Source organism: Rhamphochromis longiceps, linkage group LG14 (genome assembly GCF_057381845.1).
Source record: "Rhamphochromis longiceps isolate RC_006_pf linkage group LG14, R_longiceps_female_GT1.1, whole genome shotgun sequence".
In the NCBI taxonomy this organism is placed as follows: domain Eukaryota; kingdom Metazoa; phylum Chordata; class Actinopteri; order Cichliformes; family Cichlidae; genus Rhamphochromis; species Rhamphochromis longiceps.
The window spans coordinates 20,323,272-20,338,119 of NC_140570.1; the positions used below are offsets into that span (position 1 = coordinate 20,323,272).

General features: G+C 41.3%; 1 protein-coding gene across 2 annotated transcripts in view; it reads left to right on the forward strand.

Moving 5' to 3' along the window:
• Positions 1-3,171: 3,171 nt before the first annotated feature.
• The window catches only part of fchsd2 (FCH and double SH3 domains 2), an 88,537-nt gene continuing 76,860 nt past the window's right edge, over positions 3,172-14,848 (forward strand). For both annotated transcript variants that reach the window (XM_085379344.1, XM_085379345.1), the window contains exons 1-2: positions 3,172-3,513; positions 7,620-7,717. In XM_085379344.1, the coding sequence (XP_085235470.1) occupies positions 3,493-3,513; positions 7,620-7,717 (119 nt within the window). In that variant the 5' untranslated portion in view covers positions 3,172-3,492. The remainder of the gene's footprint in view (positions 3,514-7,619; positions 7,718-14,848) is intronic.

Here is a 14,848-nt window from a genome sequence, read left to right on the forward strand (position 1 = left end):
GGCCAGCACACTGTATGCACACTTAAACACCAGTGGGAGCCACTCAGTAGAATAAAATTCCCCTGTTAACACACCGATTTCTTGTTTTCTTGTTTTATGGGCACAGACACATAACAATCTCTTACCTCGGTAAGGCCAAAGGAATGTATGTGCAGAAGCCAAATTATAAAATAAATCACAGATGAAAACAATCCTTGCAGGATCCTAACACAAAAATTACGATTCATAAGTGGGTGGCAGCCATTTTCCTCTGTTCCGCTGTCAAAAGCTTAGGTGTGAACATGAATGCGATTCCTCCGAGTGCGCGAATGTGTGTGAGAGTGTGTAGAAATATACGAGTGTGATAGGTGAGGAAGTGTGCTTAATGCCTCACCTGCTCCAGAAACTTTGTAAATGAATGATTACCTGTACCTTAACCTTGAACATAACACGTAGGAGGCAAGAAGTAAAACGCTCAATTCCTCTGAGCTAGTTTGTCTTTTCCTCTGTCTTCCAAGCCAGCGGGATGTTCTCGCGCTTCACTCAAGCTTAATTCATAACAGCAAAGGGAACCCAAAAGTTCAGAGACGCCATTTATCCTGTTTCTCCTGCTTGAAGAGTGTGAAAACTTTCCTTCTTTCTTGGTTAATAAGATCTATCATATCAGAGCAAATATGACCCGTCCTTTGGGCCGATGTCTTTGATATGATCTCGTCAGCAAACCCTCTTCTTGCCCACTTGACATTTTACCAACCTCACATGGTGAAGCTGTTCAAACAGGTCATTTACACCTCTGGGCTGTGTTGTTCTCGGGATAGTTAACAACTCTTTAACCTCTGGCTGTGTCCCCTTCACAATTTAAACAGGCTGTTATCCACCCTCTTTTTCAAAAGCCCAATGCTGGCCCTTCAAAAAGGCCTTTTAGCACTACACTTCTAGGACTGCTGAAGGTAGTCAACTGCTGAAAAACAATTTGGATAAATTCAGTTTGATTCACTCTACTGAAACAGCTGTTTGTAGAGTTTCAAATTATATTTTAAAACATGGAGATGGAGGTGAAGTTCTGATAGGTCTGTCTGCTGCCTCTGACATGGTTGATCTGGGTATCTTCTGAGATAAGGCGGTATCTTCTGCCGCCTTATCTCGTGGTGTTACCTAAAGCTTGGGTAACACCTTTATATTTTATTCTATTGCACACATCTCATACATGCCATTCAAACCCCAGAATGTAAACAAATAAAACCATCTGTTCTTCAGAACAATCAGTTGTCACACACACAAAAAACCCTGACACTCTTATGTGTGCCCCTAACAACATTAACTCTATTAATCTTCAGTACTCCATGAGAGATCCTGGTGTTCCTTTTAGAGGAGGGTTCAGTTTTGATGAGCATGTCTTGTTAAAACTTGTTTTTTTTAATCATCTGCAGAACATTGCTCTTTAAAAATGTACCGTGTCTCAGTGTGAAATGGAAATGACTATACACGCTTTTGTGTCATCGCGTCCTCGATCACCCATTATTCATTATTCATTCGCCTGAGTAAATCATCTCTGTGTTGCTTCCAGCAGGTCCAGAATACAAAGCTTCTCACCAGGTCCTATAAAAGCCCACATGTGACGCTGATTTTATCCCATTTAGACTTGTTCCACATAAACTTTAAGGTTCAATTTAAGATTTCTGTGATCCTTGGCTATATGCTTCCTGGTGAATTAATACATCTATACATGACTACTGGGTCTCTGAGGTCAGCTGATTAGTGGTTGTTGGTGGTATCTACAGTAGGTCTAGGTACAAAAGTACAAAAGGAGACTTTGCTTTAAAGTTGTGGCTCCCAAGTTGTGGAACTGGCTTCCAGTGGACTAAGATCTGTGGACACTGTTGATGGCATTAAAAAGGAAGCATAAGACCGACCTGCGTAGACTTGCTTTTATTTAGTTTTACCTATTTATTCCATTAATCACTGTATCTTTTTTTTTTTATGGGAAGCTTACTTACTTTCCCAAAAGCTGGACAACTACACAGTTTGACAGGGGTGTGAGCAGAGTGACATGCAATATTGCTTCATGGTGAAGATTTTTGGGTGATTTCTAGTCTCATGTTGCAGAGGCCACCCTGAAAAATAAAGCTAACACAGCTGGCTGGAAGAAGTGATTCAAATGTGTGTCCAAGTACTTACAACCGTTTACAACCTGATCCCAGAAGAACAATGGTTCTTCATGTAAAGCTAAAGTTTATGATTTTTTTAATTAAATCTTCAAATTATTTTCTGAATTAATTGATTAATTGTGTAAAAAATGTCCAGCCCAGTTCCCCACTATCTTAAAATGACGTCTTGTTTTGTATGAAAAGCGGTCCATGACCCGAGATATAAACTGTGTTATAACGGAAGACCCAGAAATGCAGCAGATTCCTGCATTTGGCCGATTTTTAACCACGAGCAATGACGCCTAATAAAAGCATATGCTACGGGCTGCATGCATGCATTCATACTTGCGGGTGCTGTGATACCAGCTGCAGCTGATGCCAACCCTTGACAAGACTTTTATCACCGTTCCCCAGGAGCAATGAACCCAGTGACCCTATTTTACTCTGTCTGCCCCCTGATTTTCTATAGATTTTTTGACGTGCGCCATAATCTACATAATAATAGTGAGTAATCGTGTGGATTAGACGCTTTTTAGGACTCCCTAGCCAAGAAATAATAGGTCATATGCAAAAACGTTTTAAATAACTTGTATATGTAATTTGTCTATTTATTTATTTGAAACAAAATCCCGTTTTTATTCCTACTCCACCATTGATTGAATGCGGTTTCTTGTTGCTATGCAGGTCTGCGGGACTCTGCCTCCTGCGCTTCCCCCTATAAGCAAGCTGGAGCGGCTGTAAAAAAAACAATGAATAAATAAATAAAACATTTAAAAATCTTTTTTTCCGACTTATATGCTTTAAGACAACTTTACTTATATTTTACCGCCAGCACAGGGCGAGAACGAGCAAACAAAAAGATTATCTCTTCCCGTCCTGATGGCCGTCTTTCATTAATGAGGCACGGGCGCTGTCCTGCTCTTCCCCGCACGGTGGAGCCCTTGAGCTGAGTTGCTGATGGGGTTCCCCGTTAATATCTTCCTCATCCCTTCCCTCTGCTTTTTCTTCTCCGCCTGTTTGCCTCCCCCTCTCCTGCTCACAAGAGTACAGTAACACACCAGTCCTGTCGTAGTGGCAGCAGCCGACACAAGCGTGTCCGGTCTCTCCTCGCAGCTCCAGTTTCTGCTCTGCATATAAACTAGCCATTTATCATCAGTCATGGCCGCCGGAGTACAAATTTAACTCCCGTCTTTCCTCCCTGTGGTTCGGAGGGGAGGCTTTTTTCTTTCTTTTTGTTAGTGTTTGTTTCAGGAAGCAAGAGGGGGGGAAAAACATAGAAATATTAGTGCCACACACTGATTTGGATATCCTCTCGGAATTACAATACATCTCACAAGGGAAATACCATTCATGTCAATACTTCAACATGCAGCCGCCGCCGAGGAAGGTGAGTCCGTTATGTTTTTAGTAGGGCTGTGCAGACAATGACAGGCAGATAACAGTGTTGTAAGCTCACGGTTGGACAGCCACGACAAAAAGCTTCCGGTAAAAATAAATAAATAAATACAAAAAATAAATAAATAAAGGCTAAATTAAAGGGGAGGTCGGAAAGACCCTCGCTAGCCAACATTAGCAAGGACGGCTAGCTGGGTTAGTTGTGAACGTTATTAATGTGCATCTGTCCAGCCGCTGCAGCAGCGTGACCCTCACACGTCAAATAACGTTAGCTAGAAAGCGCTAGGTGGGCTACCGTGAGGCACAAAGCACGACTAAACGGGATTCAGGGGGAGAGACGTGCAGCAGGAATAGGAATAACTTCAAATATGAGCAGTGCTTTTAGCGTTGTGGCCAGTGAGGTGGTTGTTTTTGTTAAAATGTGGACGCTGTGGAAATATGACAACAACCCGCAACCCCCCCTCCACTCCACTCTACTCCACTCTCCTGCCCCAGACAGCACAACAAAAGATTTCGTCTTTTGTGATGATGTCTCAGAGAAAGACCTTCATCAGTCCGTGCAGGGGTCACTGAAGGCAGAGCTGACAAAAAGCCGAGCATACCGAGGAAGGCGTGCAGCCAGAGCCACGCTGACTTACTGGTTCTGTATGGGCTGAGAAAGGACGCCTAAAGCGTGCTGTGCAGTGTGTATGTGTGTATACACATGAGGGTGTGATGAAGTTTCTGGTCCACTGCTTTCTGTCTGTGTGTGTGTGTCCTCCTGAAATAGATGCACAAGAGCCAATTTCCCCACTGTGAAGCTCCGCATCAGATTTCTCTTAATTACCACGTATTCCCTCTGTGCCACACACACACACACACACACACACACACACACACACACACACACACACACACACACACACACACACACACACACACACACACTGTGGCCTCGGACATGCCATATCATGCCTTTAAACCACACACCTTGACTGAGGCTGTACACACTGCTTTCCTGAACCTCCTGTTAAAATTTTTCCAGAATAAAAGCATAATTTACAAATAAATGAATAAAAAATACTCGTGAGTTACCCACTGGCAATAGCGCCGCTACCCTCAGTGTGCACTCAGCCCACAGCATCTCTGCTAGACTGTTGGATGCTAATAATTTCTCTCCCAGTGCGGCACATACAGCCCCTTAAGTGTTCTGTCTGTGTCTCAGCACATCTGCTAACAAACATGGAGTCATTTCGGCTCTCTTTTATTCGCCTTATGTGGCTTAAATTAAAGAGGCCTGACAAAGGCAATGCAGTGTCTGCCTATCTAGCTTTAAATCCATAGGTTCGAGAGTGGGTGTGGACGCTGAGGAAGTGTCTCTGTTTTGTGGATTTAAAGAATTGGTTAGAACTGGGCAAATTTAGCTGAGCCTGTGAAATTTCAGGCTACACAAGTGTTTTGCAGATGCTTGATTTTGGGGTGAACTTGAACTCTTTAAATTGACATTAACTGCATCAACGGATGGCATTGAATCTTAAGTTTAATTAGTGAAAGCATCTTTGCATCTTTAGACTGGATACATATCAGACAGGGTGTGTGTGTATTGGTATACATGCTTCATTACTGGGGTGAATCTGACATCCTCACATGTGCTTGAAGGTATGTTTGATTTGGCGGAGATCCTATGCCGGATGCCCTTCCTGACACAACCCTCCCCTTTTATCTTCTGCCTTATTTTAAGGCAGAAGGAAATAGGAAGACCACCGAGAAGGTTAATGGTTGTAGTGGAGGGGGATGCAGCCAAAAGACAAACAATTTAAACTCCTCTTGATATTGTTATCTCACAGTTGGGGATGTTTACGCCATATCTCTTCCTCTTTCCATTTTTGTTATTCATAATTTTCACATTTGCCCTTATTTGACATCTTCTTTTTCATTTTGTAACCCCCGCCCCATCTCTCTATCTCTCTGTCACCATTCCCCTCCTCTCGCCATCCTCTGGGGTTGCCACTGAGTGATAGAAGGTGAAATCAAGTGAAGAAATTTTGCCCTGATTGTAATGAACCACTCCCTCCTTATCTTCAAAGGCACAGCACATGAAAGAAAGGAGCTGTGCTGTGTTTGTGTGTTGGTGTGTGTGCCAGTGTAGTGTGTGTGGCATGTTGTTGATTGTTTTGTCTAGAACAGTCGTGAATTTGCCCACTGTTACTCTGGTGAATAGCCGATGGAATTCACCCGACAATGCACAATGACCTTCACAGCGACTCTGTTGGCAGGAGATGTGTGTGTTTGTGTCTGTGTGTCTGTGTGCATGTCTCTTTTAGCATAAGATGTGTGAAGGAGCCTGGCCACTAAATTGAATTTGATGCACACAGCATCTTTATTAAACACTGCAGTTATGGGGGATGTTAAGAGTATTCTCAGTCACCTCTAACTGCAAAAAATCCCCATACCTGCCTCACTGAAGGTCTCACAAAACCCTGACGCCGACTTTTACATTGATGGGTCATGAGTGGGAGTGTATACAGTATATGTATGTGCTACTTACAGGTTACTTTAGAGTAGGACAGTTGATGGGCAGCTAGAGAATATAGTGCTTTTCAGTATACATCATTTTGAAATCAGTGTCACTCATATTTATTTTTGGCTAATGAAGGCTTCATGGCTTAGATTCAACAAGGTGCTGGAAACATTCCTCAGAGATTTTGGTCCACATGACATGACAGTGTCACACAGTTGCTGCAAAGTTGTCAGCTGCGCATCCACCACATCCCAAAGGTTCTCTATTGGATTGAAATCTGGTGACTATGGACGGCATTTGAGTACAGTGAACTCATTGTTATGTTCAAGAAGGCAGATTGAGATGATTTGAGCTTGTGACATGGTGTGTTAGCCTACTTGAAACAGCTGTTAGACGATTGGTACACTGGTCATAAAGGGATGGACTTGGTCAGCAACAATACTCAGGTTTGCAGTGCTTCTTTAAACAATTCTCATTTTGTACTAAGGGGCCAAAAATGTGCCAAGAAAATATCCTCCACACCATTAGACCACCAGCCTGAACTCCTTATACAAGGCAAGATGGATATATGCTTTCATGTTGTTTGTGAGGGAACAGTTTTTCCAACCTTCTGTTGTTGAACTTTGGTGAGCCTGCGCAAAATGTATCCCCAGTTTTCTGTTCATAGCTGACAGGAGTGGCACCTGCTGTGGTCAAGGTTGTTGCTTGTTCACAGATGCTCTTCTGCAGACCTTGGTTTTAACAAGTGGTTATTTGAGTTACAGCTGGAAGCTGTCTTGTTATTCTCCTCTGACCTCTGCCATCAACAAGGCAGACCGTTCTCTGTAAACCATAGAGAGGGTTGTTTGGGAAAATCCCAGCAGGTCAGCAGTTTCTGAAACACTTAGACTAACCTGTCCGGCACCAAAAGGATCTTTATTCCCCATTCTGCTGCTTGGTTTGAACTTCAGCTGGTCGTCTTGACCATGTATGCTTGTCTAAATGCACTGAGTTGCTGATGTGATCGACTAGTTATTTGCAGTAACAAGCAACTGACCAGGTTTACCCAATGAGGTGGCTGGTGAGGGCATATTTGTCCAGTTGTCCAAACAATTCTTAGTTTTTTGATTGAAACAAGTTACGTTAAAATATCACAAATTTTTAAAAGCAAATCTTTCTTTCTTTAAACAGTTTAATAGATCAGCAGATTATCTAAAAACACAAAATGAAATGCGCTCATGTTAAAAGATGTTTCTGTATTCAGTCTGTTACTTTGGGCAATTTCATGCAGCATTTAATCTAACGAAGGGTCAATGAGATGGAAATATTATGGATTGATATGGATCATTTATTGTTAACGTGCATTTATAACTTACAGCCAGGTAGAAGCTTTCGTCATTCAATGAACCCTTTTACAACCAGGAAAAGACAGCCATTTATGTCCTCTGCATTGGCCAAAATCACATCTAGGTTAATATGTAGTTACTGTTTTAATATATTGATATGTGAGGACTGATGATTTGTTGAAAGTTGGGCTTCATAGAGATCAATAACATGCCTGTGGAGCTGATGGATGAATAAATAACACATTTAATAACATGTCTTTTTGTTTCATCCAGGTCAAAGTGACACAGGAGCTGAAAAACACTCACACAGAGCAGATGACAAGACTGCACTTTAAACACCAGACCGAATGTGACCTGCTTGAGGACATGAGGTATGAACACGTTTCCGAGTCACATAGTTGTCTGTAGCATGAAGCAAGTGCGCTTAACAAATGGCAGATGACTTGAAATCTAGTCGTCGCTGCACAGCACGCTCACACGGACACAGCCGGAGAAAAGGAAAAAGGAGTGAGGGAGAAGAGAAAGAGGACGTGGACTGTCATATTCCAGTTTTTTGACAAGCAGAGAGGGTCAGGAGGATGACAAAGGAATTTCCTGCAGCCCGCTTCCTGCTTTCCAAGTGTTTCTTTCTTTCTTTTTTCTTTCTCACTTTCACCTTTTCCATATTCTCTCTGCAAAAACTCTCTGCAGTCTCTTCCCTCACTTTAATTTCTCTCTGTCGCTTTTCCTCCGATTATCATTTTGTCTGTCTCCATATATCCTCTTCAACTTAGCTCAGCCCTGTTTACTCGTGACATATGTGAGCTGGCAGTTTTCCCTTTTTGGATTAGGGAATAGGAGGAAGCCCTGGCTCCTTCACGTGCTCTCGTTTTCTGTGTTGACTAAGCATTGATTATTTATGACAGCGAACTATCATACTCTCTGTGTCTATGCTCCCATCCCGGTCTTTTGCTCTGTTTCTCATTTTCACACTTTCTCTGCCTGTTTTCTCTCCGAGACCTCCCTCCCCCCCTCTTTCCCTCCCTTTTTTCTCCCTCTTTCACTCTTGGGGGCAGCTCCAGCTGTTTGAGAACAGATTGGCTTGTTGCTGCTGGGTTTTGGAAAGCGAACAAGGCTCTGGTCTCACTTGTGGGAGCGCGGGAGAGCCAGTTAAGCATATGCAACCACGATGTGTTAGTTGTTTCAGTCGGTGAGGGATGAAGGTATGTGCCACTGGGTAAAAGGTTCCCAAATTGGCTTTGTCATCCTCGTCACTGAAAGATGCTGCCTGCAGTGTTTTCTCTCCATGTTGCTCTAGCCTTTAATGTTTTGTAATTATTTTTGATGACACATTCTCATGGTGGCAAAATCAGGAGCAGTGGGGTGGTGCAATGATTAGGGAAATTGGCTTGCGATTGGGAGTCCTGGGCTTAAGCCCCTGCAGCCACATGCATCTGCTTAGTCGATGTGTCCTTGAGCGAACCACTGTGGTCCCAGTCTTTTGGCTTTAGCCGATTTTGAAAGATTATTATAAAAGAGCAGAAGGGCTATCTGAATTTCACACCAGCAGCATAGTGTGATGAACGTATCCATTTCGTCAACCGACTTCAGCTCCCATTATGTTTGTCCGAACCAGCAGCCTAGTACCACAGGTGCTGAAAGGACAGCAGTTGGCTAAATTGCGAGTTGTCTTATGACAGGACTGAATCGCTCTATAGAGAAAATGTTTTTCAAGAAATAGTTTATGTGAAAGCGGAAATTGTTTATTTCTGTTATGCTTTTGCATCTTCTGGGTTGAAACCAACCATTAGAGCTGACATGTTCTGTCTAATATTGTTTGTTTCATGTTGGATGACGACACTGCACACACACCACCTCTCGTTGAGTAAATTAATAAAAACTTAATATAAACTCATTTGAAAAATAAAATAAATACATCCAAGTACCTTAATGAAGCATTTAGACAAACAACTTCATACAGCCTGTAAATGAACAAAAAAGTTAGGAATAACATATGCAGGGTGGCTAATATTACCTAGTATGGGCTCTGGGTCCAAATGCTATCCCGTAATTGAAGAGTTGGCATCCTTTAATATCAAAAGAGACATTTTCAAGCAATTTTTAATCTGAAAATTTGTGGTGGGGCTGCAAAACATATTTGAGCCTTACAATGAAGGTAACACAGCCTTTTAAATATGAATTAGCCTGTCAACATTACTAATAGGGTGTAAATAATTAATCCTTTAACACAAGTAATGGCTTTTTAGTGGGCTGCAGTTGCATTTTTGTTACAATATCATGTTTTTGTTACAAAACTCTGGAATGAAGTTTGTTTAAATTGTTTCCTTTTTTAAATCAGTTTTTTATTACAAAGAAAAAGGATCATTTGTGAAGCAGAGGAAGAGTATATCTTTTTGTATTTACTTTGCAAAGAGTAGTTATGAAGCTTTGCAGGCCACTGTGTTCCTGTGCAGATTAAATTAAAAGTAGCCTACTTTGAGAAGAGCTGTAACATCCAAAGCCTAATAGCTTTGAAGATATTAAAAAAAAAGATCAGGTTCAATTTTATTTTGTCTAAAGTCCAGCTGCAGATTAAGTAGTACCAGTAAGCCAGCAGTGTTGGTGGTAAATGCAATTAGGTTCGTCCATGGACCGTTTATGTGTATATATCCATCCTAAGGTTCAGCAAAGTAAGCTATGATGCAGGTTATTTAAGCATAAAAAGGACTATATAGGCAGCACATTTATACAAATGGAAAAAGGAGCTGCATGTCTATCTGGAGCTGCAGTTTGAGACTGCTGCACTAGTTAATACTAGTTAATAGAGAAAAAAGAAAAAGACTTAATGCAATAAATTGAAAACAGCTTCTTTTCCTTAACTTTACGGAATTTTAATTGAGGTGTTTTGTTGCATTTCAAGAAAGTGTATGAACAGTCTCATCCTATGAAGCCTTAGAAAACCAGAGAATAACATCTGTGCTTATCCTTTTTGACTCTTTAACCTCTTTGACTTGCTTTCAGTCTCATCAACATGATTTCATTAATCTCCACTGTTTCTTTGAGGAATGACCCAGCCTTTAAGCATCACTGTAACAGAGAATAGTGTTATAATCTTTTTTCCTGTTCACTTTTTACCTGAGAGATCTGTAAACATTACAGCTCTCACCAGGCTTCCAGGCAAAGCTCCATATGGCTCATCAGCATAAGCAACGCTGGGCACATGGCTCATTAACATATTATTACATATGCACATTACCAAAGATATTCTTCAGCCTATATTTACACACATCCGTGTGACAATAAATGTGCTTTTAGCAAATGATCTAACAGAACAGACCCTCAGTTAGACTGTATTTCAAGGCAAATGTGCTTTTCTGTTGTTGCTTAAATCTGACATCTTTTCTTTGGTTGTAGCTATGACCCATTGACTGATTTTCACATGCTGGTTTTTCCTTTTAATTTATTTGATTCTTTATCTAAGATTAATAATATTTCTCCCTGATTGTGTGTATTTGTGAGGCAAGAGTTAATTCTGATGTCAGCATGTCAAGTGGGTGCAGGGAGGACCATCGCACTGGGCTTTTGTGCTAGTTGTGGTGACCGCCAAAGGGTTGTTTGCGATGCCCAACTCTAACACGCCAACCATTGTACTATAATACACAAAGTCTCACTCTGTTTGTTTTCCTGGAAACTCCTCCTAGATGATCACAAGTTGTGGTGTACTCGTACAGGCCCCTGATGGTTCTTATATCAGGTGTTATGAGATAATCGTGTTGCCTAGCCAGTGAGTTTATGCACACCTGTAATACCTTGTAAAAGGAGTGCAATTTTAATATCACAACAGTAACTTCTCAGTTAAAGTCACAAAACTTTTTCGTGATGTTTTGTGATGCTTTTATGTTGCCCAGCAACCACCTAACAATGACACGAAAAAGGTCAGTGCAGTTTCATACTTTAGACATCTGTTTCTCCAATTAATAGATCAGTATTATAACTGTCAACACATTTGCTAAATACGTTCTCGATATAATTTCTGCAGTTATTATTTTCTGCTTAGCTCTATTTTTTACTTAAAAAAAACCAAATCAAATACCAAAGCAGCTGTTTGCAGCTTTCAGGACTACAGATTCTTTTTTTGGGCGGTGGCAGGACATCCCACACTCAGAGCAATCCTTGGGATGCACTCAAAGATCTTGAGTGATTCCCAAGGGAAGAAGCAGGTAGGAACATGCCCCATATCCACACTGGGACAGAATGCAGACTTAATATCTACAGTTGATGCTTGCAAACAGTCACTAGACTACAGTAGAAAGCTAATCAATTGACGAACATGCTTTGTGCTGTCCTTGTAAAAGTGCATGCGTGACCTCTGGAAACTGACTCTGATTCAGCTAGTCCTTTCCTGAGATGGTGTCACCATGACTAGTTATGACTAAATAGTTTCCATATACAGTATTTTTAAAAGATGGACCCTACAGGAGAGCAATGACAAAAACATTCATGGTTGACAGACACATTTCTAGTATGAAGCACACATTAGGTTTTAACACTTAAATCCCAAAAGCAGCTCTGAGGTTATTTACCCTAATTAATCCACAGACTGGCTTTAATCAAAGCGCTCAGTCACACACACATGCACACGCATATACAAGTTTATATCTACTGTGTCTCCTGCCTGTGTGTCAGCTGTACAAGGTATGAGAGGAATGATAACGGGAAAAAATGGAGGAAAGATGAAAGAGAAAGGACCGTGTATTTCATCCTCTGGGAGTGCATTTCAGCTAGTCTAATCTTAGGAAGGACAAGAGAACGGGAGAGAGGAGAAAATGATGACGAGTTGGTGGATTCAGGGAGTCAACTTGGTGTCCTCAATCCAGCTAAATCCCCTATACCCTTATGTCTCCCTTAATAGCTACAAACGCATCATCCTGCGCTGACCATAGAAATACTCTCATACAGTGTGCTGTGCTCATTATCATTTGGCCATGCATTAGCTATTGTCTGTTAGTTTAGATCAGTGAACAATGTGCTATATATACTTTACTGTGCAGCTTCATTTTGCTGTAAGGTAACTCTTCGACAGGCTGTGATGTTGTTTAGAATAAATGCAGAATGTTGCAGACAGAGTGCCCTGTGGAGACTTTATAAAGAGCAGTATTAATTGTGGAGATGTTGCGACATTAATGATAAAATAAATGATAAAAATAGCAGCCTGGAAGCTGATGCTCGGACTAGATTGCTGGACTGGATGTGATTTACCCCCCATGTCTGTCCTTTGCATGATTCACTGGGATAAATGAAATTTGTGTTTCATGCAAATTAATTGACCAAATCCTAGGAATTATCTGCAAATATCATTAAAACCTAATGGCTCTCCTTGCTGAGTAGCTAGATGAAACTGTCTGATTTGAACCCAAAAGTGCCACCAAGAGTTCTCATTAATGCTTTTCATTGCAGCCTCCATAATGAAGGAAGATGGGGAACAGAATATCAAGGCCTTGTTGCATTAAAAAACTAAAAAAAACCCAGACTCACACACAAATGAATGCAAGGCTGATTCACACCCTGATAATGTAATTAGGTGTAGGTACATCTGTACTCGACAAAATAACACTGCAGACTGAATCATAAGAGGACCCTGCATAATACTTGGGGTTGAAATGACAAAATATTGGTTACAAGGTTATTTCTGTATTAAAATAAGGTGATCCTGCAACAGTGGCTCAACCTTACCATTATGTTTTTATGTAATAATATAATAAAGTTCAGTGTCACAGCCTAAGCAGCTAAAGCAACCATTTGTTCTGTGGTGGAGTCAGAGGATTTTTAAAGATTTGCAATATTTTGTCCTTTGGAAAAATAACCCGATGAACAATAAAGTTCTCAGCAGCTAAATATAATCCATTCCATCTCTGTTGTAGACCTATGTCTTTCAACTTGTGGCCTTCGTTCGTGTAAGTGTTTCTGGCATTTTGAATTGTTCATTTTGTTTTTCCCTCCCTGAAGTAGGTAAAGATTTTTTTAATGAATATCTACTCTTTATCTTTATTTTCTTCTTTTTATTATTTTTTCATTCTTCTTCTTTTAAGGTCGTAGTTCTTTTGTACTTTAGAATTATTAGAATTAAATCAAAGTGCAACTGTGAATTACTCTAGGGCCCTCTCTTTTCCAAAGGGTGTTTTTAATGGGAGAGGATCAAATTGCCTCTGAATGGAGCTGAATAGACTTGTAACCTGTCAGTGCAAGGGAGCATATGAAATACCACTGAGTATTTGAAAAATGTAAATAGACATTTTGACAGAGCAAATGAACAACGAGCTTTCAGATTCCTCTGGTTTACAGCTGCACTTTCAATCATAAACCAAATCTGACCTCTTAGTACACTCACTAACAATATTAGAATCAATATCCATTCTTACTGACCAGCAGTAGCTTTAACAATTATGTTTAATTAATTAAAAAAAAAAAATCAGGAACAGTAACTAAACAAAGGATTCACCAATGGTCCAGGGTCAGTTCTTGGGCAAGTTGATTGGCCATTTGTTGGCCTGTTGGGACCATTGACAGTGTTCTCAGATATCAAGTAAGGCTGAAGCAAAGTGGCTAAAATGAGCTCTAAATAACAAGTAGTCTTTTCACATTAAAATGCCAATAAAAGTGTCACGGGCTGCGATGGCAGACCGTGGAGTGACAGTGAAAGCAGGGCCCAAACGCGAGACTCTAAGTGAAGGACAGTGGATTTATTTACAGGAGGTGAAAAACACACAACTATATACAAAATCCCAGCACTGTGGTCCCGTGGTGATTCTCCCTGAATCCCACACAGTGCAGATGTCCGTGAGAAGTGAAAGGTGGCGACTCCAAAAAACTCCAATTCCCACACCGTGACTTTAGAGGCGTACTCCGCTCCCGATTCCTGGTAACACAAAAGGCAGAGGGTTAGCAGGGGATCTGTTTCCGCGGAGGTTACGTAAAAGCTCACGGCAGTACTGACGAGTTCTGACTCAAGGATCCAGCGTCGGCCTCAGATCAGCTGCAGTCCTAAATGCCGTTCCTAGACGAGCGTAATCTGCTGCAGCTGGCAGAGGACGACGAGCGGCAGGTGCGGCCGTCTCTCGAGTAGACCACTTCCGGGTTCGCAGTCTCCTCAGCGAACCCACACCTCCGGAAGCTCACACAGAGACACATGGAGAGATGGAGAGCAAACCAATACAACACACGGAAAACATAAACATAAACATACACTGAAAATGCCTGAGCCCTGGGTCCCTAGACCCAGGCCATGACAAAAAGTCCTTCATCAGTTCAGTTGTTGCGACAATTTAAATGTCAAGAAAGGTGTGTAGATTTTCAGTCATCTACCTCATGGCGATCTAAGGAGCCTGGAAAGAAAAGCGACAGGACATCTTTAAGTTTCTTGAAGACGTTTCAGATCACATCCAAGAAGCTTCTTTAGAAGTTGTTAGCCAAATTGTGTCTGGTTTCATCCAATGGTAATGATCCATTTTGTAACATGGTGTGAT